The 27737-nt window shown below is 54.5% G+C and overlaps 13 protein-coding genes across 13 annotated transcripts; 7 read left to right on the top strand and 6 right to left on the bottom strand.

Annotated features, from left to right (window-relative positions):
- Positions 1–453: 453 nt before the first annotated feature.
- Positions 454–1320, top strand: AYO21_01748 (hypothetical protein; the record flags this gene model as incomplete). The annotated part of the gene is made up of 1 exon (XM_022651730.1): positions 454–1320. The coding sequence occupies one exon, from the start codon at positions 454–456 to the stop codon at positions 1318–1320; it is 867 nt and encodes a 288-aa protein (XP_022515848.1).
- A 79-nt stretch (positions 1321–1399) lies between these two features.
- On the bottom strand, positions 1400–3046 carry AYO21_01747 (hypothetical protein; the record flags this gene model as incomplete). The annotated part of the gene is made up of 4 exons (XM_022651729.1): positions 1400–1551; positions 1605–2717; positions 2776–2839; positions 2906–3046. The coding sequence occupies 4 exons, from the start codon at positions 3044–3046 to the stop codon at positions 1400–1402; spliced, it is 1470 nt and encodes a 489-aa protein (XP_022515847.1).
- A 503-nt stretch (positions 3047–3549) lies between these two features.
- AYO21_01746 (hypothetical protein) lies at positions 3550–4050 on the top strand (the record flags this gene model as incomplete). Its single annotated transcript, XM_022651728.1, has 1 exon — positions 3550–4050. The coding sequence occupies one exon, from the start codon at positions 3550–3552 to the stop codon at positions 4048–4050; it is 501 nt and encodes a 166-aa protein (XP_022515846.1).
- Positions 4051–5252: 1202 nt separating this feature from the next.
- On the top strand, positions 5253–7474 carry AYO21_01745 (hypothetical protein; the record flags this gene model as incomplete). Its single annotated transcript, XM_022651727.1, has 4 exons — positions 5253–5560; positions 5622–5668; positions 5723–6340; positions 6399–7474. The coding sequence occupies 4 exons, from the start codon at positions 5253–5255 to the stop codon at positions 7472–7474; spliced, it is 2049 nt and encodes a 682-aa protein (XP_022515845.1).
- Positions 7475–7543: 69 nt separating this feature from the next.
- Positions 7544–8440, bottom strand: AYO21_01744 (hypothetical protein; the record flags this gene model as incomplete). The annotated part of the gene is made up of 2 exons (XM_022651726.1): positions 7544–7985; positions 8046–8440. The coding sequence occupies 2 exons, from the start codon at positions 8438–8440 to the stop codon at positions 7544–7546; spliced, it is 837 nt and encodes a 278-aa protein (XP_022515844.1).
- A 642-nt stretch (positions 8441–9082) lies between these two features.
- On the top strand, positions 9083–10626 carry AYO21_01743 (hypothetical protein; the record flags this gene model as incomplete). The annotated part of the gene is made up of 2 exons (XM_022651725.1): positions 9083–9489; positions 9567–10626. The coding sequence occupies 2 exons, from the start codon at positions 9083–9085 to the stop codon at positions 10624–10626; spliced, it is 1467 nt and encodes a 488-aa protein (XP_022515843.1).
- Positions 10627–11019: 393 nt separating this feature from the next.
- On the top strand, positions 11020–13008 carry AYO21_01742 (hypothetical protein; the record flags this gene model as incomplete). The annotated part of the gene is made up of 9 exons (XM_022651724.1): positions 11020–11061; positions 11118–11192; positions 11254–11524; positions 11593–11673; positions 11723–11887; positions 11945–12196; positions 12249–12519; positions 12587–12815; positions 12871–13008. 9 exons carry the CDS (start codon positions 11020–11022, stop codon positions 13006–13008), a joined length of 1524 nt encoding a protein of 507 aa, XP_022515842.1.
- A 666-nt stretch (positions 13009–13674) lies between these two features.
- AYO21_01741 (hypothetical protein) lies at positions 13675–17276 on the top strand (the record flags this gene model as incomplete). The annotated part of the gene is made up of 6 exons (XM_022651723.1): positions 13675–14450; positions 14507–14589; positions 14653–15029; positions 15195–15540; positions 16374–16520; positions 16657–17276. The coding sequence occupies 6 exons, from the start codon at positions 13675–13677 to the stop codon at positions 17274–17276; spliced, it is 2349 nt and encodes a 782-aa protein (XP_022515841.1).
- Positions 17277–17673: 397 nt separating this feature from the next.
- On the bottom strand, positions 17674–19869 carry AYO21_01740 (hypothetical protein; the record flags this gene model as incomplete). The annotated part of the gene is made up of 8 exons (XM_022651722.1): positions 17674–18107; positions 18195–18597; positions 18672–18769; positions 18844–18939; positions 19004–19161; positions 19222–19431; positions 19497–19574; positions 19622–19869. 8 exons carry the CDS (start codon positions 19867–19869, stop codon positions 17674–17676), a joined length of 1725 nt encoding a protein of 574 aa, XP_022515840.1.
- A 620-nt stretch (positions 19870–20489) lies between these two features.
- AYO21_01739 (hypothetical protein) lies at positions 20490–21842 on the top strand (the record flags this gene model as incomplete). The annotated part of the gene is made up of 7 exons (XM_022651721.1): positions 20490–20540; positions 20599–20822; positions 20885–20992; positions 21062–21119; positions 21170–21247; positions 21318–21646; positions 21710–21842. 7 exons carry the CDS (start codon positions 20490–20492, stop codon positions 21840–21842), a joined length of 981 nt encoding a protein of 326 aa, XP_022515839.1.
- Positions 21843–22154: 312 nt separating this feature from the next.
- AYO21_01738 (hypothetical protein) lies at positions 22155–23263 on the bottom strand (the record flags this gene model as incomplete). The annotated part of the gene is made up of 4 exons (XM_022651720.1): positions 22155–22354; positions 22426–22715; positions 22772–23147; positions 23215–23263. The coding sequence occupies 4 exons, from the start codon at positions 23261–23263 to the stop codon at positions 22155–22157; spliced, it is 915 nt and encodes a 304-aa protein (XP_022515838.1).
- A 446-nt stretch (positions 23264–23709) lies between these two features.
- On the bottom strand, positions 23710–25483 carry AYO21_01737 (hypothetical protein; the record flags this gene model as incomplete). The annotated part of the gene is made up of 3 exons (XM_022651719.1): positions 23710–24029; positions 24094–24837; positions 24901–25483. The coding sequence occupies 3 exons, from the start codon at positions 25481–25483 to the stop codon at positions 23710–23712; spliced, it is 1647 nt and encodes a 548-aa protein (XP_022515837.1).
- Positions 25484–26416: 933 nt separating this feature from the next.
- On the bottom strand, positions 26417–27547 carry AYO21_01736 (hypothetical protein; the record flags this gene model as incomplete). Its single annotated transcript, XM_022651718.1, has 2 exons — positions 26417–27325; positions 27446–27547. The coding sequence occupies 2 exons, from the start codon at positions 27545–27547 to the stop codon at positions 26417–26419; spliced, it is 1011 nt and encodes a 336-aa protein (XP_022515836.1).
- Between the last annotated feature and the right edge of the window lie 190 nt (positions 27548–27737).

The following is a 27737-nucleotide window of genomic DNA, read 5'->3' as shown; positions in this document are numbered from 1 at the left end:
TACGCGGCGTAGACTTCTAACGTGCTACTGACCAGTGAGCCGAGAGTTCTTCATGGCGTGAAATATTGCCTGAGCGGTCGAAATAGAAGCAGGCACTAGCCACAGGACGACGAAACAGTTGGTCTAGATAGAATAACCAAAGAGGGCGTAGCAGTCGGTTAATGGGCGTGGCATGGCGGCAATGCTTAGGCCTTTGAGCGAGAGGTCGCTCTGGCCAGCCACCACAGCCGAGTCATGGCACGTTTCGTGCGTCGGTTTGGATGAGCGGGAGGGGTCTTTTCCGTGGCTAGGTGACACAAGTATATGCTTCCCCAAAAGATTCATTAGTATTTCGAGGTGGAAGAACGTACGAGGGCCAGGATAGAAAAGGACATCGGCAGAGACATCTACAAACACCTCCGGACGTCTATCACTAGATCTATCCCCCTTACCACTCCGTATATCGAGGCAAACATGGCGTCCTATGGCATCCCCAGCGCGACCTCGCAAGACAGCTCTGCATCACCAAAGACATTTGTCCAGAAGATCAAGTCTCAGGATGGTCCTCTTGTTGGTACCGTCTTGACGATTCCGTCACCCATCATTGCCCAACTGGCCGGACAGGCGGACGGTGACTTCGTCATGATCGACATGGAACACGCCCCGTTGACCATGGACGTGGTTACGCAAATGGTCCACGCATACGTGCAAGTCTCGCGGGGGACACGCTTCCCCATTATTCGCATCCCATCGCACGGGGTTGAGTATGTGAAATGGGGTCTCGACAGTGGCGCCGCAGGCATTATCATCCCCATGGTCAACAATGTCGCCGAGATGAAAGCGATCCTAGATCGTGCGCTCTATCCGCCGGCTGGTCGGAGGAGTTTTGGGCCCCTCTACGCGCCCTTTGGCCACCCGGACGGCCCTCACGGAGGAATGGGGGGATACTTTGAGAGGGCCAAGAGAGGAGACATTGCGATCCTACCCATCATCGAGTCCCGCGAGGGACTGGAGAACGTCGAGGAGATCCTCGCCCTCGAGGGCGTCTCCGGGTGTTTCATCGGTCCAGCTGATTTGCGACTGTCTCTGGGACTCACGGCCGCGGTGGACGGACCAGAGCCGGAATTTCTCAACGCCTTGAAACGAATATGTGCCGCGGGGAAGAAACTGGGCAAGGTCGTCGGGTGTATGGGCATGGGAGAGGATCACGCGAGGAAGCGCGCCGCAGAGGGGATGGACTTTCTTCTGTCCACTTTCGACTACGGCTCTATTGTCAGCGGTCTTGCGAATGACATTGCTGCGGCTCGTCAGGGCGCTCGAAGTGCCGGTGCGAAGTTGTGAGGTATCAAGACGAATTTGTATAGAGCGTGGGCCAAACTCCAAAGGCATGGCTGAGACCAAAACCGGATCATTTATTGCCTTAGAGCTTGAATTGCCTCCCTGGCTGCACCGCTCTCACTTCTTGAGGCAGGTCCCTTTCCAGAGCAGTGTAGTTGATACAATGTGGATCGAGCTGGCTCAACTCAGTCACTCCCAACAACCGCATCGTCGTCTCGATTTCATCACTCAGCACTATCGCGGGGTGGTCAGTCTTTCTGTCTTTCTCGTTGGATGGCACAACTTACTCTCAATCACTTTGAGCACCCCATCTGTCCCGTAAGCGCTCAACCCGTAAAGAAATGGTCTTCCGAGACCGACACCCTTCGCGCCCAGACACAATGCCTTCAGGATATCTGTGCCTCGTCGCACACCCCCGTCAAGGTAGACGTCGACTGTCTCCAGCACCTGAGGGTAGAACTTCCGGATCTCCAACAACGTCCTGATCGCACTCGGTGCAAAGTCCAGCTGCCTCCCACCATGATTGCTCAGGTAGATGGCTTCCACGCCGCTCAAGGATGCGAGATAAGCATCCTCAGCCGTCTGAATACCCTTGAGAGCCACGGGTCCGCGTTCGTTTCCCCACTCCCTTCTCATCCAGTTTATATCCTCCCAGTCGACCGTTGAGGAATGATAACCTCTTAGGATCGGCGCTTCTTCGCCGTCCGCCACGCTCGTCGTCCTAGGGACTTCTCGCCCTTCCTGCACCTCAATCTCCGCTTTATATCTGTCGTCCTCCTCTCTTCTCCCCACGACGGGCGTGTCCACTGTAATGACCAGACTCTTACACCCGAGCCTCTTGGCCATGTCGATCAACTTCTTCGCATCCTCCTTCTTCTTCGGCACGTAGAGCTGGAAACTCAACGCGCCCCTCCCCTCGCGCCGGTCAAAGCAGGGCGCCAGCTCGTCGTGCGCCACCGAGCTGTACGTACTTGAGCAGTAGACGATATTCCTCTCCGCCGCGCCCCGTGCCAAGCAGAGTTCGCCGTCCGGATGGCCCAGCTTGGCCATGGCCGCGGGCGAAATGAAGAACGGCAAGTCTGCGTCGTGGCCCAGGATGCGACGCTTCATACTCACCCGCGCGACATTGCGCAGCACGCGTGGACGGAACGAAATCTTGGCCCAGTCGCGGCGGTTCGTGTGGAACGACTCCAGACTCTCGGCGGCAGAGTCATAGTAGACCCAGGCCTTGCGCGTCAGTTTCTGGCGTGCTGCGGATTCAATGTCGTCGAGGTTCTGACACACGGAAATATGTGGGATGGACGACTGACTCGGAGAGGATTTATCGTCGGGAGCGGAGTTGCTGTCTCTGGTGGGTTGCGCGCTCAAGGTGGACGGGTCAACAGGACCGAGATGTTTATCTATCAGCCCGAATGAGATGCTTTCTAGGAATAATGATCGTAAATGTGGCGGTCTAACCTGCAGGGAGATGTCGCTGGAGAGTTCCAGACGGGTGGATTGGTTCGTATTCCTCAGTCGCGTCCTGTGGCATGTGTCTTTAGCAAGGGAATACATCGACAATCACAGTCGACTCAATGGGAGAACATACCTTTCCAGCATATCTCAGAATCACCCCGGGGCCTCCCGGATGGTCTGCAAGAAAGTCTGTCACGTCGTACACATTGTTGGAGATGATCACCCAGCATGAATGTCGGGAATTGTGCTTTGCAACTTCTGCCGCATCCAACATGGCCGCTGTACGGGCTGGTTGAGATATAGATATAGATATACCGTTGCAATCAGCTGTACGATCATCGACGACGTCAAAGTTTTGCTTCACCACCTGTCGAGGAAGGGGACAATGATCGTGCAAGGCTGACCGACCAAGCCTTGCCCTGCCCTGCCCAACCGATGCTTAGTGAGCGTCCGCAGAGCTGATTCGGGAAACACAGCTTTGTCGCCGTCCCTCAGCCGCTACCTTTCGTCTTGAGCCGAATGGATGTGGGGAGAGAGGGGACATTTCACCTTTGGTATACCTAGACCCCGGTCGATGTCAGACTCTGATTGGACCTCTGACACGGCAAATAGAGTCCCTCCCAGTGGACAGAAGGATATAACGTTCCTTAGTCTTTGATAAAGACCTCAAGAAGAACACTACAGCCAAAAAAGAAAAACAGCCTTTCCATTTTCAACCCACTTCGAGAGCTGCCCAAAAAGGCCCCCCAAAAAGGCCCCCCAAAAAGGACAGCAACCATGGGTGTAATGAGCAACACCTCCGAGACGGTCATCACCCATCCCCGTGAGGTGGTTTACGACTATGCAAGCAACCCGACCACCTGGGGCAAGAACTACAAGGGCAGCGGTGGCATGGTCGGCGAGGAAGAAATGCACAAGGACCTGCCCTTGAAAGTGGGCTACACGTGGACCGAGAAAGTGACACTCCCTCCCAACACGTACCACTCGACCTGGACCCTAATCACGGCGGTGCGGCCGTTCAAGTGGGCAATCCAGCAGATCAATGGCATCGGGAAGTTGCCAGACGGGACGGGTGGTGTCGATGGTATCTGCACCATCACTTACACGTTCGAGGAGGCAGGGCCGGGCCGGTGTCTCTTCAGGAGAAATCTGACCTGCGAGTTGCCAAAGGGGGTCGACTGTGCCGATGATTTGTTGACAGTCATGGCTCGCCCCGCGGGGATTGATCGGTATCATGCCAATATCCAAAAACAATTGGACGAGGCAGCAGGGAAGTGAGGGACCAGATATGGCGTCGACCTAGACCCAGCCCATGTGGGCGAAGCTTGGGGCGTAAAGCCTGGTCGAGCCAGAACACAGACGAACTGAATATTTCGAAGGCCCCCCTTTTCTTCGTCCATGATTGATCCGTCCTGCCCGTCCCCACGAAACGGCACGTCGGATTTCACCCGGGGTCTTTTCCGCTTTGAGGAGAGATCACGGCAAAGGGTTTGCCGAGCAAGTGAGCAACGAGTGGTGTCGATTGGCCATAGCAACTTCTCTCGGCTACCCATTTCCGCGCTTGTCTTGTGGCCCAAAGCTGCCCACATCCCCCCTTCCTGACTCAGACAGTCCGAAGTACCGTGCCTCCTTGATCCTTGTGACCTCGATGGCGACCTCCGGGGTATATGACGCAGGCTGTGATTGCACGCCTCCGCCCCAGTCCAGTCCCGCCCAGGACATGGCTCCGTTAGTGGAATAGAAACCCAAGGATGCTGACTGGCCCATCGTGACTTGGTCGACCTGCATTATGCACTTTGGGGGATGGTTTCCCTTTGATTCCGGGGTTCAAAATTTGCCTCTTGGAGCACCCCGCATGCACGGACCAGTCGACATGTGTCTGAACCCACCGTCGCGGCCAAGTTTGCGGAGCTGAGATCTAGTAGGGAACTTGTGGTGAACTGGAGAAAAAAACAATACCACCTCTCAAATAGACGTTGGCTGCATAACTTCCCCTGAAAGTGGTTGCCACGGTGCCTGTTTTGCCATCTATCATGAACGACACTGTCTAGCACCTCGTACTTGACCGGCAAAATATGACTGAGCGATCGAGTGCTCAAGACCATCCTCCCAAGGGGCCGAGGAACCAGGCCCGCGCTCGCCTCGTGTGCACCAATTGTCGTCAGCGCAAAATCAAGGTCAGCAAAACCAGGTCCATCGTGAGATTTGACATGCAAGACAAAAGGGGATTTTGTCGCATGCCCATGCCGAACTGTCTCTGATGGGGTGGTAACCAGTGCGATGCCGAAAAGATACCCACAGGGTCAAAATGTACTCCGTGTCGGTCTTCAAGTTGTGCATGTATCATAGACCGCGATAGCGATCGTAGAAGGTAAGGGCGGGCTGATTTTCGCGGAGAGATCTCTGCTTGTTCTCTTGCCAGAGACAGGGGCTAACGAGCAGCGTGTAGAAATGGTGCAGCTCGTCACAAACTGGCAGAGATGCAAGAACGCATCCGATCTCTGGAGGGCATGATCCAAAAGGCATCGGCCGAGGGAGCCGCGCTGCAGGCCCAGCAGGTCAACGTCGTCCCCATGGCAGTCGACGACGACTCCCAAGTGCGCCAACCAGACAGCACGCGGCCCATATCCATCGATAACAACCCAACCGTTGTTGACCCTCCCGAAGACACGATCGTCATTGAGCAGCAGCCTGAGCGCAACGATGAAGTGCCGGATGCCAACATGACGGCACCAGAATGGCCCGTTGACCTCACCCAGAACCACAAGACTGACTGGGCCAGTAAAGCGTGCGTGGAGGATTCCCCCGTAGCTCTCAATACCAGAGGCATCATGCTAATGAGAAAACAGGCAGAGTCAGCCTCCTGAGACGGTTCCTGTCGAGCGAAGCCCGTATCGTATGTGTTGTGATATGACACCCTCCCACATTGCGAGGTTGACACATTGAACAGTCCAATATGCAGTCCCCAGCATCCCTACCGGACCCTCGTTGGCCCATCTCAGTCCACTCCCAAACAATCTGCCCTCTCTGGGACCCAACGCGGCCTCTGTCAATGATGTGTCCATGACCAACATTGAGGAAGGGGAGCCTCGTGTGCTTCGAGACGGCAATTGTGGTGATCCCGCCTACTACGGGTCGACAACACAGCTCCATGTTCACTCACCCGAGATCAAGTCCATTGCCATAACCCCAGAGAATGATTTACCACAGGAGACGACCATGAACATGGATTCTCAGCAGCTGTGCAAGGCGCTGTTGCGCATATTCTTCAAGATCCAGCCAAACTCCCAAATCATTGTCCACGAAGACCTGTTCATGCGCGATCGCAAAAAGGGAGGGCGGCACCGGTTCTATTCTAACTTCTTGGAGAACACCATCATGGCCGCGGGGACGCGGAACAGTACATCCAGCGCGGTCAGGAAGCTGGGAAGAAAGTACGCGGAGCGTGCAAAGGCGCAGATCTCGTCGGAGCTCGAGCAGCCGAACATCGCCTCGCTGCAGGGTTTCCTTTTATTGAGTGACTTTGAGGCCACGCGGGGCCGTGCCAGGCTGGGTTGGACGTACAGTAGTGAGTGGAATTCCTTGCTGCTGCGGCTGCTGCTAACATTGTTTTTTCTCTTCGCCAGTCATCGCCACGGGACTCTTGGTAGATCTCGCATTGCATGTGGATCTCGCTCCGCCCGACAAAGACGACAATATGAAACAGGAGGAGGCCGCGTTCAGGGAGACTCTGTTGCTCGGCACCTTCGTCTATGCCACTCTGTGGAGCTTGTACCTTGGACGACCGACCTCGATCTCGTCTCCGGTTATCGCTGCCGTACGACGCATCATGGCAGGCCGATGCTACACCAACACTCTGGACATGTGGGTTGCACTGTGCCTGCAGATGGTGGACATTGTCGAGATCCTGAACTCGCTCGGCACCATTCGCCATGCGGACCGCAGTGCCAACCTGCGCCTCTGCTCGCTCGAGATTAACCTGCGTTCAGTCTTTGACCGTCTCCCGCACGAACTTGCCTTTGACGATGCACGAATCGACGAGTTGGACGCCGAAGCGTACGGGCCTCATATGCAGTATTTTGGAATGCAGGTGACAATACATCGCGCCATGATCAAGGCAGGGCAATCCGGTGCGTCCGGCAGAGACGACGCACAGCCCAAAAGCCTCGATCACCTGTATGCCGTGGTGCACGAAAACGCCGTGCGTATAGCGAAACTGGTGCTTTCGTACCGACACATCTTCGGCCTCGAGAATGTTATCACCGTGATGCTGGACAATGTCTACGTAGCGGCTGTTGCGCTGGCATCACATATCATTCGCATGCGCCAGCTCTCTCTGCCATTTGAGAACGACGTGCGCTGGCTACGTTCACTGTATGAAGTCCTCGAAGCGGTCGAGAAGCATTATCCGGTCACGCTACGGATGAGGTCGAGCTTGACGCATTTCCTCAACCAGACGTCTCTGACCAACATTTTCCCGGAAAAGGTCATTGCGGCGTCTCCCAACAGTATGCCCGGGAGCATAACGGGGATTGCTACGGGACCGCCTGCAATTCATGTTGCCCAGATGGCTCCGATGAATCCACCTACGTCCGCCGACGCCACTGAGTATTCCAACCTTGACTTCACCCTGACCACCGAAGATGACTGGTGGCTGCACGATTCAGCATGGAACATGACCACTACACTCTTCAGCACATGAGCGATCGGTATAGAGCTTCCGTGATTGAGTGGAGGGACATTGGGTTCTTCAGAGTCACCAACCACCCTTTCAAAGCTTGGGAGGGACCCAGTTCGGCTTCTGTTTCTTCTTGAATGCCCGCAGCCCAATGTCCCGATTCGGTGTGGCGAGTAGCGGCTCTTCATACCGGTCTGCTGTCAACTGACAGGCCCTCTCCACACTTGCCGTTTCCCACGCTTCTCTCAGACCTGCACGAGTCACAATCGTTGCGTCCGGGGACATGTTGGCGACTCTTGACGCCAGCGCCAGAGCTTCGTGTAGGAGTTTCTCTGGGGTTTCGGTTACGAGATTGACCAGCTGAAGAGCCTTGGCCTCTTGTGCGGTCAGTCTCTTTCCGGCGAGGGCTATCTCTGCAGCGATCTGCATGCCACAGATGCGCACTATCCGTGGGAGCCCCCCGGCGGCGGCATACACTCCTATTGACGATTCTGGAAGTCCAAAAGAAGCTGTTGGAGACGCGACGACAAGGTCACTTTGGGCGGGGCCTTGTCAGCATTCTCTAAAGTGCTCCATGGTCGGAGCTAGGACTCACCAATTGAGACAAATCTCGAATCCACCGCCCAGCGCATATCCGTTGACAGCTGCAATGACGGGTTTCTTGCCACCTCGCCTACTAAGCCCACAGAATCCCGACGGCGCAAATTTCCTCTCCTTTGGGTGTGGTGGGTTATGCGTGAATTCCTCCTGCTCGATCAAATCCTGGCCGGAGCAGAAGGCCTTGTTCCCAGCACCCGTGATGACGGCGATGCGCAGCTCGGGCTCGGAGTCGAACCACTGGAGGAGGAGTTCGCCTTCCCAGTGACCTCTTAGGGGGATTGAGTTCATCTGTTTTTCACGTTGTATCGTGATCAGGAGGACGAAGGGCACGGGGTAGGAGAGGCTGAATATCGTGGTGGGAGGCGGAGGCGTGTGGAACTTTGGATCCATGTTCTTCGTCTTTTGAATTGTTGCCGATTTGTGAGGCAGTGGAATCAATATTGTAAAGTCACTATTGTGTCGTTTCTAAAAGCGTCAGGGAAGCGAGGATGAGGCGCAACTGTAACTGGTAATATAATTGAGATGAGTGTCTCAAACTGCGCTTTTGCTTAGTTACGCTCCCGCGCGCTGTCAACAATGACTTTGTATGTGTGTCTCTTGACGGGCGATCTTACATCTGAGAAGAATTGAGAGTGAGATACGACTTGTTTCTAGCTCGGATGAGTTACCCCCAAATGTGTAGCGGGTAGTGCAAACACCTCGATCCGCACTCATCGAGTCCCAATCTCTGAAGCGGACCGGTTCCCTTTATGCCGGGCCAACTCTATCCAAGACGGCGCCAATCTGACCTACAAGGCCGTGCTTTGCCGATTGCATATCGATCCAAGGTGTCGGATCATCGTCCCGTGCGGTGAAAGGAGCCCACTAACGAGACTGGGATGTTTCCGTGGAGGCGGACGCCGCTCATGGCCTGCCACTACTACATATTGAGGCATCCGGCAAATAAAAAACGACCAAGCAAGCCGAGCACATGTGAGTTACTCGCCCAGTCGGAACAGCACCAGTAGCTCACTGCCCAAGGAAGAAGGGAAGATGGGCATCATCACTCGTGTCCCGGCGTCCGCAGCCTCTCGAGCCCTCGATCTCCTTCGGACGGTCCAATTCCACCACCCCCCAAACTGTCGCTGCCATTCCAACCCCGGAGTCCATCATGGCCAGCCCTTCCATGCTGCAGCCAAGCATCTAGCCAAAGTGGCAGAACTCCCGGCCGAAAAGGAATATGCCTTCGAGATGGCAGCTTCGAGCATCCGGTTCGGGCCCGGATGCACCGCCGAAGTGGGCATGGACGTCAAGAACCTGGGGTCGAAGCGCGTCTGCGTCGTCACCGACACTAACATCCAAGGCCTGCATGCCATGCAGCAGGTGCACCAGTCGTTAGACCGAGAGGCTTTGAGCTATACGGTGTTTAACAAGGTGGTGGTGGAGCCGAAAGAACATTCGTAAGGCTCTACTCGTCCACACACTCCATTCCTGGAATACCATTTTTGTATGTCTGACCATTTGTCTATACATCTAGGATTCTCGAAGCCATCCAGTTCTCGAGAAATTACCGGCCTGATGCTTTCATCGCTGTCGGTGGTGGAAGTGTCATCGACACGGCCAAGATGATGAATCTCTACACCTGTTATCCCGAGGCAGAGCTTCTCGACTTTGTCAATGCACCTCTCGGCCGTGGACTTCCCGTGGCTCGGAAGCTTCTGCCACTGATCGCGATACCGACGACGGCGGGCACAGGGTCGGAAACAACTGGCACCGCCATCTTCGATCTGACCTCACACCGAGCAAAGACTGGTGTAGCTTCTCGTGCTCTCAAACCGACCTTGGGTATTTGTGACCCATTAAACACGAGGACGATGCCTTCAGCGGTCCACGCTGCGTCTGGGCTCGACGTCCTCTGCCACTCCTTGGAGTCTTGGACCGCAATACCCTATAACCAACGGACCCCTCGCCCGTCGAATCCTATCCTTCGGCCAGCTTACCAGGGCGCAAACCCCATTTCAGACGTCTTCTCCTTCCAAGCTCTAAAAGACACGATCAAATACCTTCCGCGGGCAGTAAGAGACCCCGAAGATAGTGACGCGCAGAATAAGATGTTGCTTGCGGCTACTCTGGCCGGTGTCGGGTTTGGGAACGCAGGCGTTCATCTGTGCCATGGCATGAGCTATCCCATCTCGAGTCAAAACCCTGGGTATAGGCACAAGGGCTATAATGCCGACAAGCCACTGATCCCTCACGGAGTCAGTGTCGCAGTCACTTCCCCCAGCGTATTCAAGTTCACAGCTGCGTCCAACCCGGAGCGACATCTTGCTGCCGCCGAGGCGTTTGGCGTGGACATCAGCACCGCGAAGAGGGAGAGCGCTGGGGAAATCCTCGGCGAGGCTCTGGCAAATTTTCTGGCCAAGCTGGGGGATCAGCCGAGAGGTCTGAGAGATCTCGGCTTCAGCAGAGAGAACATCCCGGGCCTTGTGGAGGGGACGCTGCCGCAGAAACGGGTATTGAACCTCGCCCCCAACCTCGAAGAAGACATGGAGCCCCAGAGAGAGCAACTGGAGCGACTGTTCGAAGCGAGCTTGTAGCTTTGATTTCGGCGGAGAATAGACCAAGGCTGGAGTAGCCCACATAATAGACCCGAGCAAGCGCTTTGATAAGTTCTGATGCCACCATCTCCCCAAAGATACGTCCACTCTGGACCCCAACCCGCTTTACTCTTCCCGGTTAGATACAAAGTGTATGTCATAAGACAGTGTACGAAATACCTGGGTCAGCCACGCGATTCGTCGTGCCACGGAATTGTAGGATCGGAATGTCGGAAGCGCAGCCGTGATGGCTTTCTGGACAGTATGGACGAGACCGGTCGATTCCTTTGGTGACCCGAGCCCAACCTGTTCCCTGCACAACGTCGTGCTATAAAGATACTGCAAGGAAATTCTTGTTTACCTCCTTGTCATGAAGCAAACTTTTCAACAACCATGGCGAAGGAACAGGGATTTTATTCGTGGTACAACCTCTCTGTACGTACACAGTCGTCTTACCCAGGACACCGGTGAACTGACCTTTTCTCGAACAGATCGTCTTCGCCCTTTGTCTAGGGTCGTTGTCATATGGGTACTGCTTCAGCATTATCTCGACAACCCTTGGCCAGGTCAGTTTGTTCAATCCTCATTCCTCAGGGTTCATCCATGGTAACACGGCCGCAAATATAGCCCGGGTTCTTCAAATACTTTGGCCTGGCAGCTGCGCCGACCGAGCCCAACTATGCCTACACCAATCGCATCCTGGGTGCCACCAGCGGCCTCTTCTCCGCTGGTGCCTTCATGGGCTGCTGGACCATGGGCTGGATGTGCGACGCCCGTGGTCGGAAGCAGGCCTTGTATATTGCCACGATTATTTCGATTGTAGGCTCCGCGTTGCAGGCGGGTTCGGCGGCGATAGGCATGTTTCTGTTTGCACGGTGGTTGACTGGGTACGGAGTCGGTGAGTGGTACTTGATGAGAGATGAGAGACAAGAGATGGGACATCTGACTGACTTGGCTCTGTCTCAGGAAACTTGGTCACCTTGATCCCAATCATGCAAGCAGAGATATCTCCTCCTGCCAGTCGGGGGTTCTTGGTCGGGCAGCATGGTAAGTCGCAAGATATGCTGGAGCTCTCACGTACTTACACAAATCCCAGGTGTCGTTCTCGTGGGAGGCTATATGATTGCCGGTTGGGTCGGCTACGGCTGTTACTTCTCCCAGAATGAAAACTTCCAATGGCGATTCCCTCTGGCGGTGGCTTGCCTCTGGCCCTTGCTGACCCTTGCCGTTGCGCCTTGGATTCCCGAGTCTCCACGGTGGCGTACGTTGGCTCCCTTTTTTACCCTCGTGAGAACGATCTCTGACTCGGGTTACGCAGTGCTCCTCAAAGACCGCCGGGACGAAGCCTGGAAAATCGTTGCGAAGCTTCATTACAATCCATCGGATCCGGAAGAGGTCTACGCCCGCAAGGAATTCTACCAAATGTGCCGGCAGGTCGACCACGACCGGGAGTTCTTCAGCCACGAGACCATTTGGGATCTGTGGCGCAAACCCAGTTACCGCAAGAGGATGCTCTGCGGCTTCTTTACCTTCTTCAGCAATGAATCTTCAGGCATCCTCGTCATCTACAGTAAGTTTCGCTGGCTCTCACAGACAAAACATGTGGTTGACCAAGTCGACAGACTACAGCGTCATGATCTACCAGGGCCTTGGACAGACGGGGCATATGCCTCTTCTTCTGTCTGGCATCTATGTCACAATTGGGGCCCTCGGAAACTACGTCAACTCGATCTTGGTTGACCGAACCGGCCGAAGGTTCCTCTTCCTCACCGGCCTCAGTGGGATGCTGGTTTCACTGATCGCTGAATCCATCTTGTTGCGCTACTACTCGGGCACCGATAGCCATGGAGGGCTGAGTGCGGCGCTCTTCTTTATATTTTTGCATCTGACCTTGTAAGTTGATATCGTGGATTGCGAATCACAGGGTGACTTTGTCGATGGGCTAACACGACCGCCACAGCTACGGATGCTGCATTGATGCCAACAGCTTTATCTACTGCTCCGAGATCTTCCCGACACATATTCGACCGCGAGGCATGGCGTGGTCTGTGGGGACTTTGTTCCTGACCACAATCCCCTACCTCGAAGCCGCGCCCACGGCCTTTGCCGAAATCGGTTGGAAATACTATATCGTCTTCATCGTCCTGACGACTATCAACATCCCCATCATTTACTTTTTCTTCCCCGAGGTACGCTACTCTCCTATCAGCTGCTCGTCTCAAGTGCTAACTTTTGTTGTTGTAGACCAAGGGCCTGTCCCTCGAAGAAGTAGGCGAGATCTTTGGCGACGATGTGGCGATCCACCTCACAAACCAGGCAGAGGACGAAAAGGCTGAGATGGAAGTCGACATTGCTCAGATCGAAGCACCCAAGCATGCCTAGTGTTGTTGGTAAACAAATGGGGGTATAGAGGCTTCGTAATAGCACGCAACTTGTGGGATGCATCTTTGTTCGCACACTGAACGTGAAGAGAAGGTTAGTGAAGTAAGTAATAGTGTGGTGCTCAATGCGGACAAGGAGGCTTTTGCTAGCTCTGTCCAGCTACGTGTTCTAGAGGGGAAAAGTCAAGGCTCTAGGACACGGGTGAGGGATGGTGTGGACGGAATCCAACTTCTGTGTACCGAGATACTTTGCACAACCCGATGCCGATAAGGACCCAAAGACAACTAATTAGTTGCCTGGAACCATCTTGGGTAGTTAGAAAGTGCGGAAGCATTGGAAAATTTTATGCATTGGGGGCCCATTATCCTCCTTGTTCCACGGTCCTGGACAACGCGGGGCCCCGGAGGCCCTTGACCATGCATGGTTAGATAGACGGTTGGCTTTTCCGTCACCCCAGCATGACCCTAAGAGTTTCGCGGGATCTGATAAGCCAGAAGGGGGGTTTCCAGTTCACCCTCGTTGGTGACGACTAGACCTTCTCGGCCCATGTTCCCGTCCCGTATTTTCTTGTATGGTCTGGTCTGTCTCTCCGAATCAACAGTTCAGTTCATCACAACTTAGTCCACTCAGTTCAGCAGCTTTTATGGATGAGTCCGAGTCAGAATCATGTCTCCAGCATTAGATCAATCGTCAGCAGACGGACAGGCTTCGTCTCCTCGCCAACCTACCAACAATCTCGCAGCAAACAACGATACGAGGCGCAAAGGACCACCCCGACGCACCAGGGCACAGCTTGAGCGGAAACGGATCCAGGACCGCGAGTCACAGCGCAATGTGCGTGAACGCACCAAGAAGTATATTGCCAGTTTGGAGGAGAAGCTCGCCCGGTTAGAGTCCGATACGTGCGTGGCAGACCTCGTGAGGGAAAACGAGGAACTTCAACGGCGGGTTCGGATGCTCGAGGCCAAGGTACAGAGTATCATAGACGTCGCGACCAGTCAGGACAACAACAACAACAGCAGCAGCAATAATAACAACAATGACGCCGTAGATGGCCCGGCGAGGAAGAAACGGCGGCTGCCTTCCAACAACCAGCCTCGCGAGATACAGTCGGAAAAGGAGCAGACGGACGACGATCCACCCCCGGAATACTGCACGACATCACAACCGAATCCAAATCATGGTCTCCCCGGTCACGAGAAAGAGGTTACCCAGGAAAACCACCATATAGATAATACCCACCACCTAGCCAACAACGAGCTTCATCACCTCGATCAACCTAGTCAAGGCTGTGAAGCCCTCATAGACCCGCCCAGCGTGAACAGTGGAGACACAATAGAGATCATGGTCGACGCCAACAATGACTTTGGCAATTGTTTCCTCGACACGTCTGCCGGGGATTTCGAGGCAAGTCGGGACTTATCCCAGCCATATTACGAGAGGTATTTTATCTGACCGCTTTCCAGATGAGCATACATGGCATGACAGCCAACGACAGCGACCATCCCAGGGGGCTTCCTTTCTTCGGAAACCAACTTGTGCTGCACCAGGGACAGACCTATGCAGGCCAGCTAGACCTGGGTGAGTGTCCTTCTCAGAGAGAGATCTTGTTTCCTATTGCTGCCTAGAACTGATAGAGAAAAGGCACAGACGAACTCCCTGCACTCAACAACAACAACTTCTATCTGTCCCCGGACCCGCAGTTATGGTTGGCCAACAATATCGCCCCCGAGATGACGGCAGAGAGACTGGTCCCGATACCGCAGAACTGCCCGCCCAGCAATATCTGGGATGGCAAACTGTTCAAATGTATCAGTGAGCACCAGGCCCGGCTCGACGACGACCCTGCGCTGCGCGCGGCCCATGACCCGGACGTGCAGATTTTGCTGGGAGGTCACTACAGCAGCAGTCTAGCTACGGCGGACTCGCTGACTTTGTTTCTAACACCGCCCATCAGCCAGTGGAACTTCAAGTTGCCCGAGAAGCTGGCGATATTCTGGCTGAATTATGTCCATTTGAAGGTGAGCACGGTTCTCCTATGTCGAGCCATGTATTCGGACCAGAACTACAGTCACCGTTCTCTCTTCACTTGCTGCATTGCCCAACACTATATACCTCTCTCTATACAGACCTACGCTGTGTCAAGCCCTTTCAAGTCCATTTTGATCACTAATCCCTGAACACAGTACCGAATCTCCCCCAGCGAAGAGAACTACAAGGCCCTCCCTCCCTGGTTCCACCCTCGCCCGTCGCAATGTCGAGTCACGCACCCGATCTTCATCGACACGCTCCCCTGGCCGCAACTGCGCGAGAAACTCACGCTCGACCACCACGCGTACCCGTTCAACGTCTTCACCCCGTCCTTCTGCAGCTGTCTCAACGTCAACTGGCCGTACGACCCGGCCGCGACGTACGTACGGCAGGACGACGCGACGGGAGCCGTGCACCTGAGCCACGCGTTCAAGATGCACCTGCACAAGCTGGAGAATTGGTCTCTGAAGCCCGCGTTTGCCGAGTCGTTTCCGGAGCTGAGTATGTCGGTTATCATCAAGTAATGACCTATTCCCCATGTAGCGTCCGTCAGCCAGGCGAAGGCCTCATGGTGATATTCTAGAGTTACTCTTTGGATACCAACGAATTTTGTTGATACGAGTAGGTAGCTCGATCAACCAGGGTCCCGTGTACGGTTGGTTAGTTGGTTGGGTGGCATCGTTGGCTGTATGTACAAGACGGAAAACTGTGCCGGTTCCCGAAGAGATAACACGGCACCTCGTACCTCCCCACCACTACCCCCTTGGCCCTCGGTCCTTGAGTTCACTCGTACCTCTAAACCCCAGCCAACAGTACATATCAGCGACAAAAGCGGGAGCGGCAACAAAACCCGCCCTGCCGCCCCGGTTATGAACAAGCCGTGAACAAACGCACCGGGGTCCCCGCGTTGTCTCGAAACTTGGGTCCCTGGTCGACTCAGCACCGATGGACGCTTGGTGGACACAACAAACAGACAAGCGTGTACCGAGTACGTCGCGTCGTGTGAGGGGTAGTACACTAGATAGTTAGAGTCCTTCGTTGACTAGATGTTAGTGATACACAACCACCCTCTTTCGCTCTCTTCCATTAAATCATACTCCCTTGCGTCATATTATAGACAGAGACTTTGTATATCAAACCCGCAACACCTACCCTTCCCAACGTATACGGCTCTGCCACCCACTTAGTTACGAAATGCATTTCCCCGGCGTGGCACTCGTTACTGGGGCAGCTTCAGGTACGAGCAAACCGCCTGGTCTCATGATTCCCCAAACCATCGCGGGTTATGGTTGTGCTGGTTGAATTGGGCTGAACTAATCTTTTGGGAATGCAAGGAATCGGTCGTGCCACGGCCAGACTCTTTGCAAAGGAAGGATGTCGCAGGATAGCCATTGCCGATGTCCAGGCGGCGGCGCTGAAAAAGACTCGAGAGGAGCTCGAGGCCGAACATAAAGGCGTCGAGGTCATTGATATACCGACCGGTCAGTAGTACACCATCTGTCTCCTCCAGCCTCCGAATCTCCTTGCGGCAAACCATTTCGATTTACAAAAAACCAAACCGCCACTATGAATCCATCTACTCAACTCTGCCATTGAACGCTAACGCTGTCCGGACAGACGTCACGTCCGAGTCGTCGGTGACATCCCTGATCAAATCGACGGTCGACCGCTTCGGCCGGGTCGACTACGCGTGCAACGTGGCGGGGATCCTCCTCCCCGGCGTCACGACCGAGTACTCCGTCAGCCAGTGGGACAAGCAGTTCTCGGTCAACACGCGGGGGATGTGGCTGTGCCAGCGGGCCGAGATCACGCAGATGCTGAAGCAGGAGCCCCTGCGCGCGTCCGACACGACGTTCCCCGCCCGTGGCTCCATCGCCAACGTGGCGTCCATGGCCGGGCTGCGCGTCTACGACAACCTGCCCGCCTACTGCGCGAGCAAGCACGCCGTGATCGGCTTCACAAAGGCCGACGGCCTCCATTTCGCCCGGGACGGCATCCGGGTCAACGCCATCTGTCCCGGCGTGATCAAGACGCCCATGCTGGGCGAGGTGCCCGAGGAGGACGACACGAATCTCGACGAGATGGTGCGCGAGATGGCCATGAAGAGGCAAGGATTGCCCGAGGAAATCGCCGAGGCTCTGGTCTGGATCACGAGCGGGCGAGCCAGCTTCGTCACGGCGACGACCCTGGCGCCTAACGGAGGTGAGCAAGCACTTTCCCGACCGGGAGTATTTTGATTCTTCCGACACGGACAAACGCTAACCGAGCTATTCTGCACGCGGTAGGTATGGTGGGAGCCTGAGAGAAGTGGAGAAAAAGTTTGCTCTGAGCACGGGTACATGTCGAACCGGGGACTGAGATCAGTTGGATATTGGAATATCCACGACCCTCTTGAGTCTGCAAGAAAAGGAAGGGAATATTGTTGTACATACTTGAGACCGCAGAGCACTGTGGCCCAACCTGAAAAAAGTCCAACCTATACGAACGTGGAGAGCAATTTTACTATTTCAAAGGGAGAGAGAGAATGAGAACGAGAATCATCCAGTACAGATAATCCATAGTCACCGTAGAATCACGTCATGACATACAAATCTAACGCGTCGACACCGTTATCTATCTATCTCACGCATTCATCTAATACTCTCTATACCCCTGTTCCGGGTCGTCAAAGTACCACGCATTGTCCTTCCCGGGCAGCTCCTTGGTCGAGAACCCGTTGCCCAGGTACTGATACCTATTCTTGGTCACATACGTGTAGTCCCAGTCCTCGTACCGGATGTCCTCGAGCATATGGAACCAGTGGATGCGGCCGCCGGGGTGCAGCGCGACGATGGGCCCGTCGACGGTGCCGTTCTTGAACCAGCTGCGGCAGGGGGTCGCCCAGGCGGTGCGCTTCATGAACTCGGTGATGTGCTCGTTGAAGTCGCGGATGGCGTCGGGCTTGGGGCTGACGGACTTGATGTTCTGCGTCTGGATCTTCTTCATGAAGTTGATAAAGTATTTGGTGTTGTGCTCGATGATGGGGAGGACGGAGCCGTGGCCGACGGGCGAGTTGGGGCCGAGAAACACTTAGGGAGTTTCGTGTCAGTAGATCATGATATCCATCGTTCAATGATTCACCCTCTGTTGGAGGGGAGGAAAGGGGACGGACGTACTGAAATAGTTGGGGAAGTTTTCCGTAGCGACAGAAAAGTACGCCTCTGGTTTGCGTGCCCATTGCTCGGAGAGGACCTTGCCTCCCCTGCCGGTGACTTTGAAGCGTGGGAAGAACGAAATGTCGAACCCGGTGGCGCAGATGAAGACGTCGACCTTGATGACTTCGCCCGTCGTCAACTTGATCCCTTCAGGGATGATCGACTCGATATGGTCCGTGACGACGCGGACGTTGTCGGCAGTCAACGCCTCCAAGTATCCGTTGCCCGGGGTGGGACGACGACAGGCGACGCCGAAATCCGGAATCATGGCTTTCATCAGGCGCTCGTCGCCCGCCAGCTTGGTCTTCATCTCGTTGATGGAGAAGAGTCGGGCTTCCTCTTGTTCTTGACTTCCCATAATGACCTGTCAATGTACAAAAAAAATCAGTTAAAACTGCTGGACTCCTCTCTGCCCATATCCAAGTGAAATTCGCTTACGAGCTTGAATCGGTGGTTCAGTTCGCTCTCTATCGATTTCCGGTACTCCATGTACTTCTCAGGATTCTCTCGGAACTCCTGCTTTTGCTTATCGCTAACTGTTACGTGTTCGCACAGGCGAGGTCAGCACAGCGCTCGAAGCAGCGAATACATCATTGATGGGATCACTGACACTCAAAATTGGCGCCGCCTGGGCCAGCATGGTTTTGTGCAAACCCAGCGGTAATCCATGTAGGGGTGCGAATAAACGTGGTCAGAGACTTGACCTCTACAGTTCCCGATATTAGCCACACATACACAGCATCTCCGGGATAAGGACAGGGGCCACTCACTCGGTTGAATAGTAGGGATAATCTGCACCCCTGACGAACCACATCCAAGGACAGCCACTTGTTTGCCCTCGAGGACATGGCTATCGTCCCAGGCCGCACTGTGTATAAGGGCACCTTTGAAAGAATGCAGTCCGGGTATATCAGGCCATTTCCAGTTGCTGGAAGTTGGCTGTTTTTAGCAAGGGTATTCTGTCAAACGGAGTACGGGAGTAACTCACTTCAAGATTCCACACCCATTGATAAAGATGTGGCCCCAATCTTCTACTATCTCCCCAGTAGATGTGTCCTTGATCTTAATGTGCCAAATCCCGGCTTCTTCATCCCACTGGGCCGACTGGACATAGTGATTAAGCTTGATGAACTTGTACAGTTCGTACTTCTCGGCGATGCCCTTGAAGTACTCAAGGATTTCCTGCGAGGTGGAATAGCTAGAGCAAGCCAGTATCAGCACTTGCCGCAATGACTTCGCAACCAGTATGTTGCTGGCCCTTACAAATGTGACCAGTTCGGGTTTGGTTCCCATGTGAACTGGTAGTTGTGCGAGGGGATATCACAAGCACACCCAGGATATCTGCAAAAGACACATCAGCAACTATCCAGCACAGGGTAGTGTCTTACATGACTTGCCTGTTTTCAAACCACGTCCCGCCCACGTCGGCGTTCTTCTCGTAAATCATGAGCTCGTAATTCTGCATGTGCAACTCCATGTGGCGCGCCATGTTGAGCCCGCTGGCGCCAGCCCCGACCATGACGACTCGGAGGTGTCGAGGCTGGCCCAGACGCTCCTCTGTGACTCGGTAGCCCGTGTCGGTCTCTTCATAGAAGCCCGACAGGTGCCGGTGGTCATTTGTATCTATTGAGCCCATTTTTGCGACGCTGGAGGGCCTACTTTGTCGTCGCCGAACAATGTTTTCAAAACCAAGACTGGAATATCTCCCGTTTGATAGTACAAAGATGTGGTTCTGGGCAAATGCACACTATATCGTATACTATCCGTCCCACCACGAGAATCGAAGTATTCGCGATCGGAACTTTGCCGCGAACGACATGGTCACGCCACATACACCATAGCAGACTCGTCCAGCTCCGATATTCTTGTTCCTCGCTAGGGGAGCTTGTTCCCCATCTGAGAGGAAGTGTTTGGGAGGCGGTCCGTCTCCGTGAACTCGGTGTCGCCATGGACGTACCGTGCGTGGTCGACTCCGTAGAATGCTGGGGGCTCGGCAACCTTTGCCGAGTCCGTTGGCGTCTCGAAGGAGCTGCCCACCCACTCCGGAACGGGCTTGGATCCATGATCTCGGACGAAAAGGCGGGGGAGAAGGGGGTCCATGTTTCTCCAACCGGTTGCTGTGTTGGAGTCTCGCCAAATTGTACCGAGTATTAACTCGTCAACATACGTAGTGTACTGCGAGTCAAAGGTGTGCTTGATTAGATCTTCAGGGATTCGCCTCTCAGCAACGACGACGACGACGACGACTTGGGAAAAATGCCGTCCAAATACTCCGAACTCGGTAAGCCGACGAAAGAATGGGAAGAAGTACTCCAAACCAACCTGCAACATGTAACAAACGTATCGAGACACTGAAAATCTCTAGTTTTACGCGAACCACTTCGACGATGTCCCGGTCCTTGTTGGCACGCCCGAGCACATGCGAAAGATTATGGTGGAGCTGAAGAAGCGAGCCCAAGCCCAGGTCCCACCCATCACTGAAGGGTTAAAGGTCAGAGACGAGCAGATACCGACATCCGACGGTGCCTCTATAGCCCTGAGGATTTATCAGCCAACATCGGGGGAGAATCCAAAGCCGGCTGTCTTCTAGTAGGTGTCCCATCGCGCCCAGAAATGGGTCTGGTGGTGGGCAACGAGGCTGACAAAGGAAGCATCCACGGAGGAGGCTGGACCCTGGGCGATCTCGAGGGCGAGGATTTGACGTGTCGGGCAATGTGTGTGAGGGCAGGAGTAGTGGTTGTCAGCGTCGACTACAGGCTGTGCGTATACAACTCACCACTTTGTCTCTGGCCCCTTTTGGATTCCTGCTCGTCTCTGACCCAATATAGTGCTCCAGAGTACCCGTTCCCACGAGGCACCGAGGATTCTTGGGAGGCATTGAAATGGGTACGACAACAGTGAAGTGTCTAGCCTTATGAATAAACTGACAGAGACAGACGATAGACAATCACGGCAATCTGGGAATCGACGTGAACAATATCATCATTGGAGGAAGCAGTTCAGGGGCCCACACAGTACGTGCTCACTACTAAGCTTCCCCCCTCTAATACATCTATGCGGTTGCTAATGAGAGTTTACTCTTAGACTGCTGTCCTTTCCCACCGCGTCAAGGATGGGCAGCTCCCTATCAAAGGCTCGATCATGCGCATCCCGTCCGTCTGCCACATCGATTGCTACCCGCCGGAACTGGGCCTCCACAGCCTCGAAGAGCTCAAAGATGCGCCGCTCCTCTCCAAGCGCTCGATGGAACTGTTCTACGGCTACCTGAACCCACCGGACCCGTCGAACCCAGAGGCGTCTCCTCTCCTGAATCCGACGTTCAAGGGCCATCCCCCTACCTACATGCAGGTAGCAGGGATGGACCCATTACGTGACGAGGGTCTGGCGTACGCAGACAAGCTCCGGGCAGCTGGGTAAGATCCGTTTCCTCTTGCTGCATTCGTTTCGCCAGTGTCGTTTTCTAACTGATTTCAAAGCGTCCCGGTCAAGCTCGATGTGTATCCGGGTCTTCCACATGCTTTTGGGTATTTCCCCAAGCTCACGGCGGCGAGGAAGAACGCCGAAGACCTGATCGCTGGGATCAAGTGGCTTCTCGGAGGTGCTCAATAGAAAACATAGGTCCTTGACACTTTTAGAATTCAAAGTAGAAATCTGCCATCAATAAGGACTTGAGACACACCGATTCGTGCCGGGGCTTGACTACGAGGCTCGCTGTGCAAGGTGGGATCTCTATCTATCTATGTCGTTGTAACCAGTGGTTTTGTGAGTGAAGACCTTGTTCGCAATTTTCCTTTCCAACCAGCCTCAAATGCCCGATCGCTCAGCCACATATCTGCCCACTAAACAGCAGCAGAGCAAATTAGATATATAAAAAAACCGTCCCAGAAATCAAGTCGGGGTGGGAAAAAAAAAAGCCACAACTCACCCATCAACGACAAGGCCGTGACCGTACATGAAACTGCTCAAGTGCGACATCAGGTAGACGATCGAGTTGCCAATCTCCTCGGGCGCGCCCAGCCGGTCTGCGGGGATTCTCCTGAGGAGCTCTTTGCGAACGGCGTCGTTCAGGGTCGGGGTGAGTAGGGGAGTTTCGATGAATCTGCAAGCGAGACGGACGAGACCTGGGTCAGTGCACACGTTTCTCACACGAGATAGCAAAGGGCTGGGTGAGGGTGTCTTGGGTTTGAATTACCCTGGGCAGATTGCGTTGATTCGGATCCCTTCTCTCGCGTAGACGCGAGCATCCTAGAAGCATGGAACGGCGCCGTCAGTAAGATAGTGCCATGAAAAATCCCGCGATGATGTTGAATCCGGGAAGGGAAATAGGGACAATAATGATCGAGACCAACCGTCTTCGTCAGACCCATGACAGCGTGCTTTGCCGCACTATACGCCGTGACGGGGCTTGTGCCAGACGCGCCCATCAAGCCCAGAATCGAAGCGACGTTGACAATGACCCCTCTTGATCCAGGGGAGTATGGTCTTCACGACTGCAATTAGCACACGCTTTGCCAGATAGAGCGACATGTCTGACATACCCTGTCGCGCGAAGATCCTGCTTCAGCATCTGCTGAATTTCCGCTCGTTGGCAGAGCCAGACACCGTTCAGATTGACGTCGAGAAGACGCCGCCACTCTGCAAACGCGACGTTTTCGGCCCTTCCCATCGGGCCAGCCACGCCGGCGTTGTTGACGGCATAGTCGATGCGTCCAAACGCCGCCACTGTCTTCTCGATGGCCTCTCTCACGGCATCCTCGCTGCTCACATCAAGCTCGATCAATATGACCTGCACGGCCAACCCTTGGGCGACAAGTTCCGCCTGTGTCTCCTCCAACCTCTTCGTGTCCACGTCCCCCAAGGCGAGATTTGACACGCCGTGCTGAGCCAGGCAGATGGCCGTGGCGCGTCCGATACCTTTTGTGAGTCGTTTTTTTTTAGTACCGGGCGTACCAACGCCAGAACATCAAGACAGACCACATACCAGAGCCGGCGCCGGTAACAAAGGCAGTTCCTCGGAGAAGCCCTGACATGTTGGGAGAATGGGGTTAGTGACCGATCGATACAACAGACAAACGCTTCTAACAAGGGGGTGACTGGGGTGGTAGGGTTGAAAGGAGTCTTGTCCGAGTCAAGTTCAAGGCGCAAATCATGTCCATACTGATGTACACTTATTAGGCAGTGAATAGGTCAGCCACGGCGGCGCTCGGGTCGCCAATCGTCATGTGTCTGACTACGAAGAGCTAGCGTAGTTTACTACCGGGACTGATGGATGTTTGACGGTACCGGAGCTCTCTTTTGTTAGCCGTAGCTAGTTTTACTGCTCCGTACGTGGTGGTGTGGTTCGATACCCACAATCTCAAATCAGTAGATGAACGGCCCAGTTACATATTTTGTAGTCATATATACTAGTCATACCACACTCGTCACACTGTATTGAGTTTAAAAAGGGCGGGACTGATCTGTCCCTTAGCCGCAGCTATATGGCAAGAACGGTCTCGAACCCGGTCCACTGCTTCTGGGCCTCCTTACAAGCCTGCTCGTAAACATTCAAACCCGCCAGATAATTCAGTTGCTCCCGTTTCTTGCCGGGGATATTCGCCCCCATGTACCACGAGTTCGTCAGTGGGAAGAGCGTCTTCTCGTTCATCTCCTGGATGTCGGCTGCCCACTTCTCTGCAGCGTCTGGCTTAGCCTCGATGGTCAGAATGCCCTCCTTCTTCATCTTCAGGATTGTCGAGACCACCCAGTCGCCCTGGACCTCGACGATCGTGGTGCCGTTTGCGAGAGCCGTGGGCGCTATCGAGAGTCAGTATTTATGCAGCAGAGCCACACAGGACAGGTGAGTGCGTAGAAGACATACCTTGAGGGCTATAGACCATAAACATGTTCGGGAAGCCCGGACACGTCATGCCCAAGTGCGTACGCACACCATCCTTCCACCTCTCCTTCATGTCGAGGCCATTCACGTCTCTCAAGCCCATGTCCGTGAAGCTGCCGGTGATGGCATCGTAGCCCGTCGCCAGTATCACGACGTCCAGCTTACGATGCTTGCCGTCCGTCGTCACGATCCCTTCGCTGTCAAACTTCTGGATCGGCGTCTCCTTGAGGCTGACGAGGTCGACATTCGGCCTGTCGATGCACTCGTAGTAGTCCTGTTCCAGACTGGGCCGCTTCGTCGCGATCGGGTGGTGCGGGATTTCCGGCGCCATAATCTCTCGTTTCCTCGGGTCGCTGATCCTCGCCCGTACCTTTTTCTTCCAAAAGTCGTACATCAGGTCGTTCGCTTCCTGGTCGAACAGGACGTCGCGGAACCCGCCGATCGAGAAGTTGAACCCACCCCGGGCCCACAGATCTTCCCAACGTTTCTCGCGCTCCTCCGGGGAGAGGTCTTTCGTGCCCTTCCCGTCTGACCAGTAAGGAAGGCCAGAACGGGACTCGCGGCACACCTTGAACAGATGGTCGTAGACGGATTTATATTGGTTCTGTTCTTCGGCCGACATCTTGCGCTGATACATCGGAAACGCCGTGTTTGGCGTCCGAATGAACACGGTCAGGTTAGCAGCTTTCTTGGAGACTTCTTGTGTGATTTGCAGTCCCGTAGCACCTGGCGGCGTTCCATAGCATTAGCATCTTCCCTTGAGCCAAAGCGCTAACGAGTGCAACCAACCTTGTCCGACGATTGCCACGTCCTTTCCGGAGAAGTCAAACTCCTCTTCAGGAAACGCCGCCGCATGCAGAAGGACGCCCTTGTAGTCCTTGAGGCCCGGGAAATCCGGAAAATGCTTCTTGTACGACGACCCGACGGCCGCGATCAAGTATCGGCACCGGACGGTCTTTCCCTGCTCCGTCTTGACCACCCACTGTTTGGCGTCGTTGTCGAAATCGCACCCGACGACATTCTGCCCAAAGGCAATGTGGTCGTACAGTCCAAGCACGGTCGCCACGTGGTCAAAGTACCTCCGCAGCTCCTCGTGGCCGGGGAACCGCTCGCTCCAGTTCCACGTCTTCCACACCTCGCGGATGCTGTACTGGTAGTAAGGGGTTTCCGAGTCGACTCTCGCGCCGGGGTATCGGTTATAGTTCCAGACCCCACCCAGCTGATTGCTCGCCTCGAAGAGCTTCGCGTCGATCCCGGCGTCGAGGAGTTTGTACAAGGTATACAGACCGCTGAAACCTCCTCCGACGACTAATGCTTCAAGCTCAAGATTGTCCGAGGCCCGCCAGTCACTTGGCGCCGCAATTGAGCCCATCTTGAGGATTTGGGGAAGAGTTACCTTTTAGAATACTAAGGAAAGGCCGACACGTGCTGAGAAAAGTCGTGATGGAGGACAAAGTGGAAGCATCGAGAGGCCCTCTACCACGAAGATGTCTTCAGGTTTAACCCACTGTTAAGTCAATTTGTCTGGACAAAACCCTCCCGGAAGCGGCAAGCCACAAGGGCGTCCGCTCCGCGCATTTGGGGCCCCCGTCCTACCTTGTCCTGGTCAGAACCTACGAGACGGGTTCACGGCGTTGGCGTGGGCTGACAGAATATCTGTGTTGCGCCACCGTATCGTGTCTCTCTACAACGAATTTCTCGGAAAACTGACTACCGGGTTGTTGACCTACTCAGCCAATCGCAGATTTCTGACTCGAAATGGGGATACGGAGCGAAGAAGGTGGCGAATGAGACGAAAAACTCCTCGAGATTGAAATAGCCGAGCCGAGTATTCTGGCCAATCCTCGCTCAGCAGCGTATGCCTCCAGACAGAGGATATCATGGTGGTGCTCATACAGTGATAGTCTCCGTGTGCGAGGATTTTAATGCATTGGATATGCACCCCGGCCTAGCCTGCACAATCATACGAGTAGGGCTCCGTGGATCGAGGTATAATTTGTGGCATAGTAACAGGGTTTCGTGACTATAGACAGAATAGAAAGACTAAAGCATGAGGAGAGGAAAAGTGGTCAGGGAAGGAAGAAACTTGTCGAATATGAACTCGATGTCTATGGTAGATTGGGTTCCGGGTACAGCACCAGGCAAGTACTGGCTTGTAGCATTTGGTACCTCAGACGCAACGCTGTATGAGGCATGAGTTGGTCGCCAATGACAATTCAAAGTCGCAGGTTAAGCTGCCCAAGTTGTGGCAGGTCAAGGTCACAACACCGGCTGTGGGGGAGGGTCAACACAGTTTCATTTCACCCTAAGCATGGCTTTTTAACTTGGGCCACAACAGCCCCCTCGCATTAGCGCCAAAGATCCCTTTCCTTGTCTCCTCGTCAAATATCTCCGGTGCCCGTTGATCCAAGATCCCGCCCAGGCGATACACGGCCTCGGCCCTGTAAAAGGGATAGTCTGTCCCGTACAGGAGTCGCGAGGGCTCCGTGAAACGCAGCAATCCGTGTATCTGGTCCGGGAATGGGTAACCTGCGAGGTCGAAGAAGAAGCGCGTCTTGAACAGGTGCTTGACGTCGTCGCTAGTGATGGGCATGCTGGGGTTGACCGTGCGCGGCGTGTATCCAACACAACGCTCGATCACAGGTGGTAATGCCGCCCCACAATGAGGAACGACGAATGTGATGGATTGGTATCGCGCCACAGTGCCGGAGAGAATCAGGTTGCTGACTGCACGGGTAGTGTCGAAAAGGAATTCGAGCATGGGCCGCGGATACTGGGTCAGGGGTGCCACCGCTTGAGGGGCGAAGCCATTGGCAGCGGGAAGATTCACTCGACAGCAGGTCGGATGCATAAAAACCACGGCGCGCCGCGAGTTCAGCTTCTCAAAGACCCTGTCCAGAGCCGGGTCGCCTAGGTAAACGGCGTGTGCATTCGTCATGACCGCAAAGCCCACCGCCCCGAGGTGGTCCAAGGCATAGTCGATTTCGGCCAGGGAGCCCTCGATATCGGGAAGAGGCAGGCTTGCAAAGAATGCAAATCGGTCTGGGTGCGCCGCACAGATCTCGGCAAGGTCCTCGTTGGTCTCGCGAGTCAGCTTGCGAGCAAAGGCATTGTCCCCAGCCTTCAAGTGCGTGCCAGGCGAGGTGATGCTCAATATGCTCTTCGTGATCTTGGCTTTGTCCATAGTCGCCAGGTGTGCCTCGACAGTCCAGTCCTGGAATTTGATCCCTCGTCAGTCTACCCAGTGATCCTCGTTTACACAAAGCATTGGGTCTGCACAGGAGGCAGTCGGAGACACATAAATTCTGCTTCAATAGCTTGCTTGCTTTCTTACCTGTACCATCGAAATACCATCAGTGTCGCCATAGCCCAGATCCATACAATGCTGCCGCCACCGAGCTGGAATGGCATGACTATGGGTGTCGATACGTTCCATTTTCAGCCGTATCTACCTGGCTAGGTGCCCTCCAAGCCTATTCGACGATACCGGTACAATGAACTGGTCGTTTTTGGCTAGTCTTTGAAGTATCTCCTCCCTCTTGGAACCAAGAAAAGTAAGCGATGGCTAGACCCAACAGATTAAAACCCAGATCATGGCGGTTGACCCCGGTATACATACCTCAGCA

This window comes from Fonsecaea monophora (assembly GCF_001642475.1).
Source record: "Fonsecaea monophora strain CBS 269.37 chromosome Unknown Scaff7, whole genome shotgun sequence".
Lineage (NCBI taxonomy): Eukaryota > Fungi > Ascomycota > Eurotiomycetes > Chaetothyriales > Herpotrichiellaceae > Fonsecaea > Fonsecaea monophora.
This window is presented reverse-complemented; position numbering and strand designations above follow the sequence as displayed.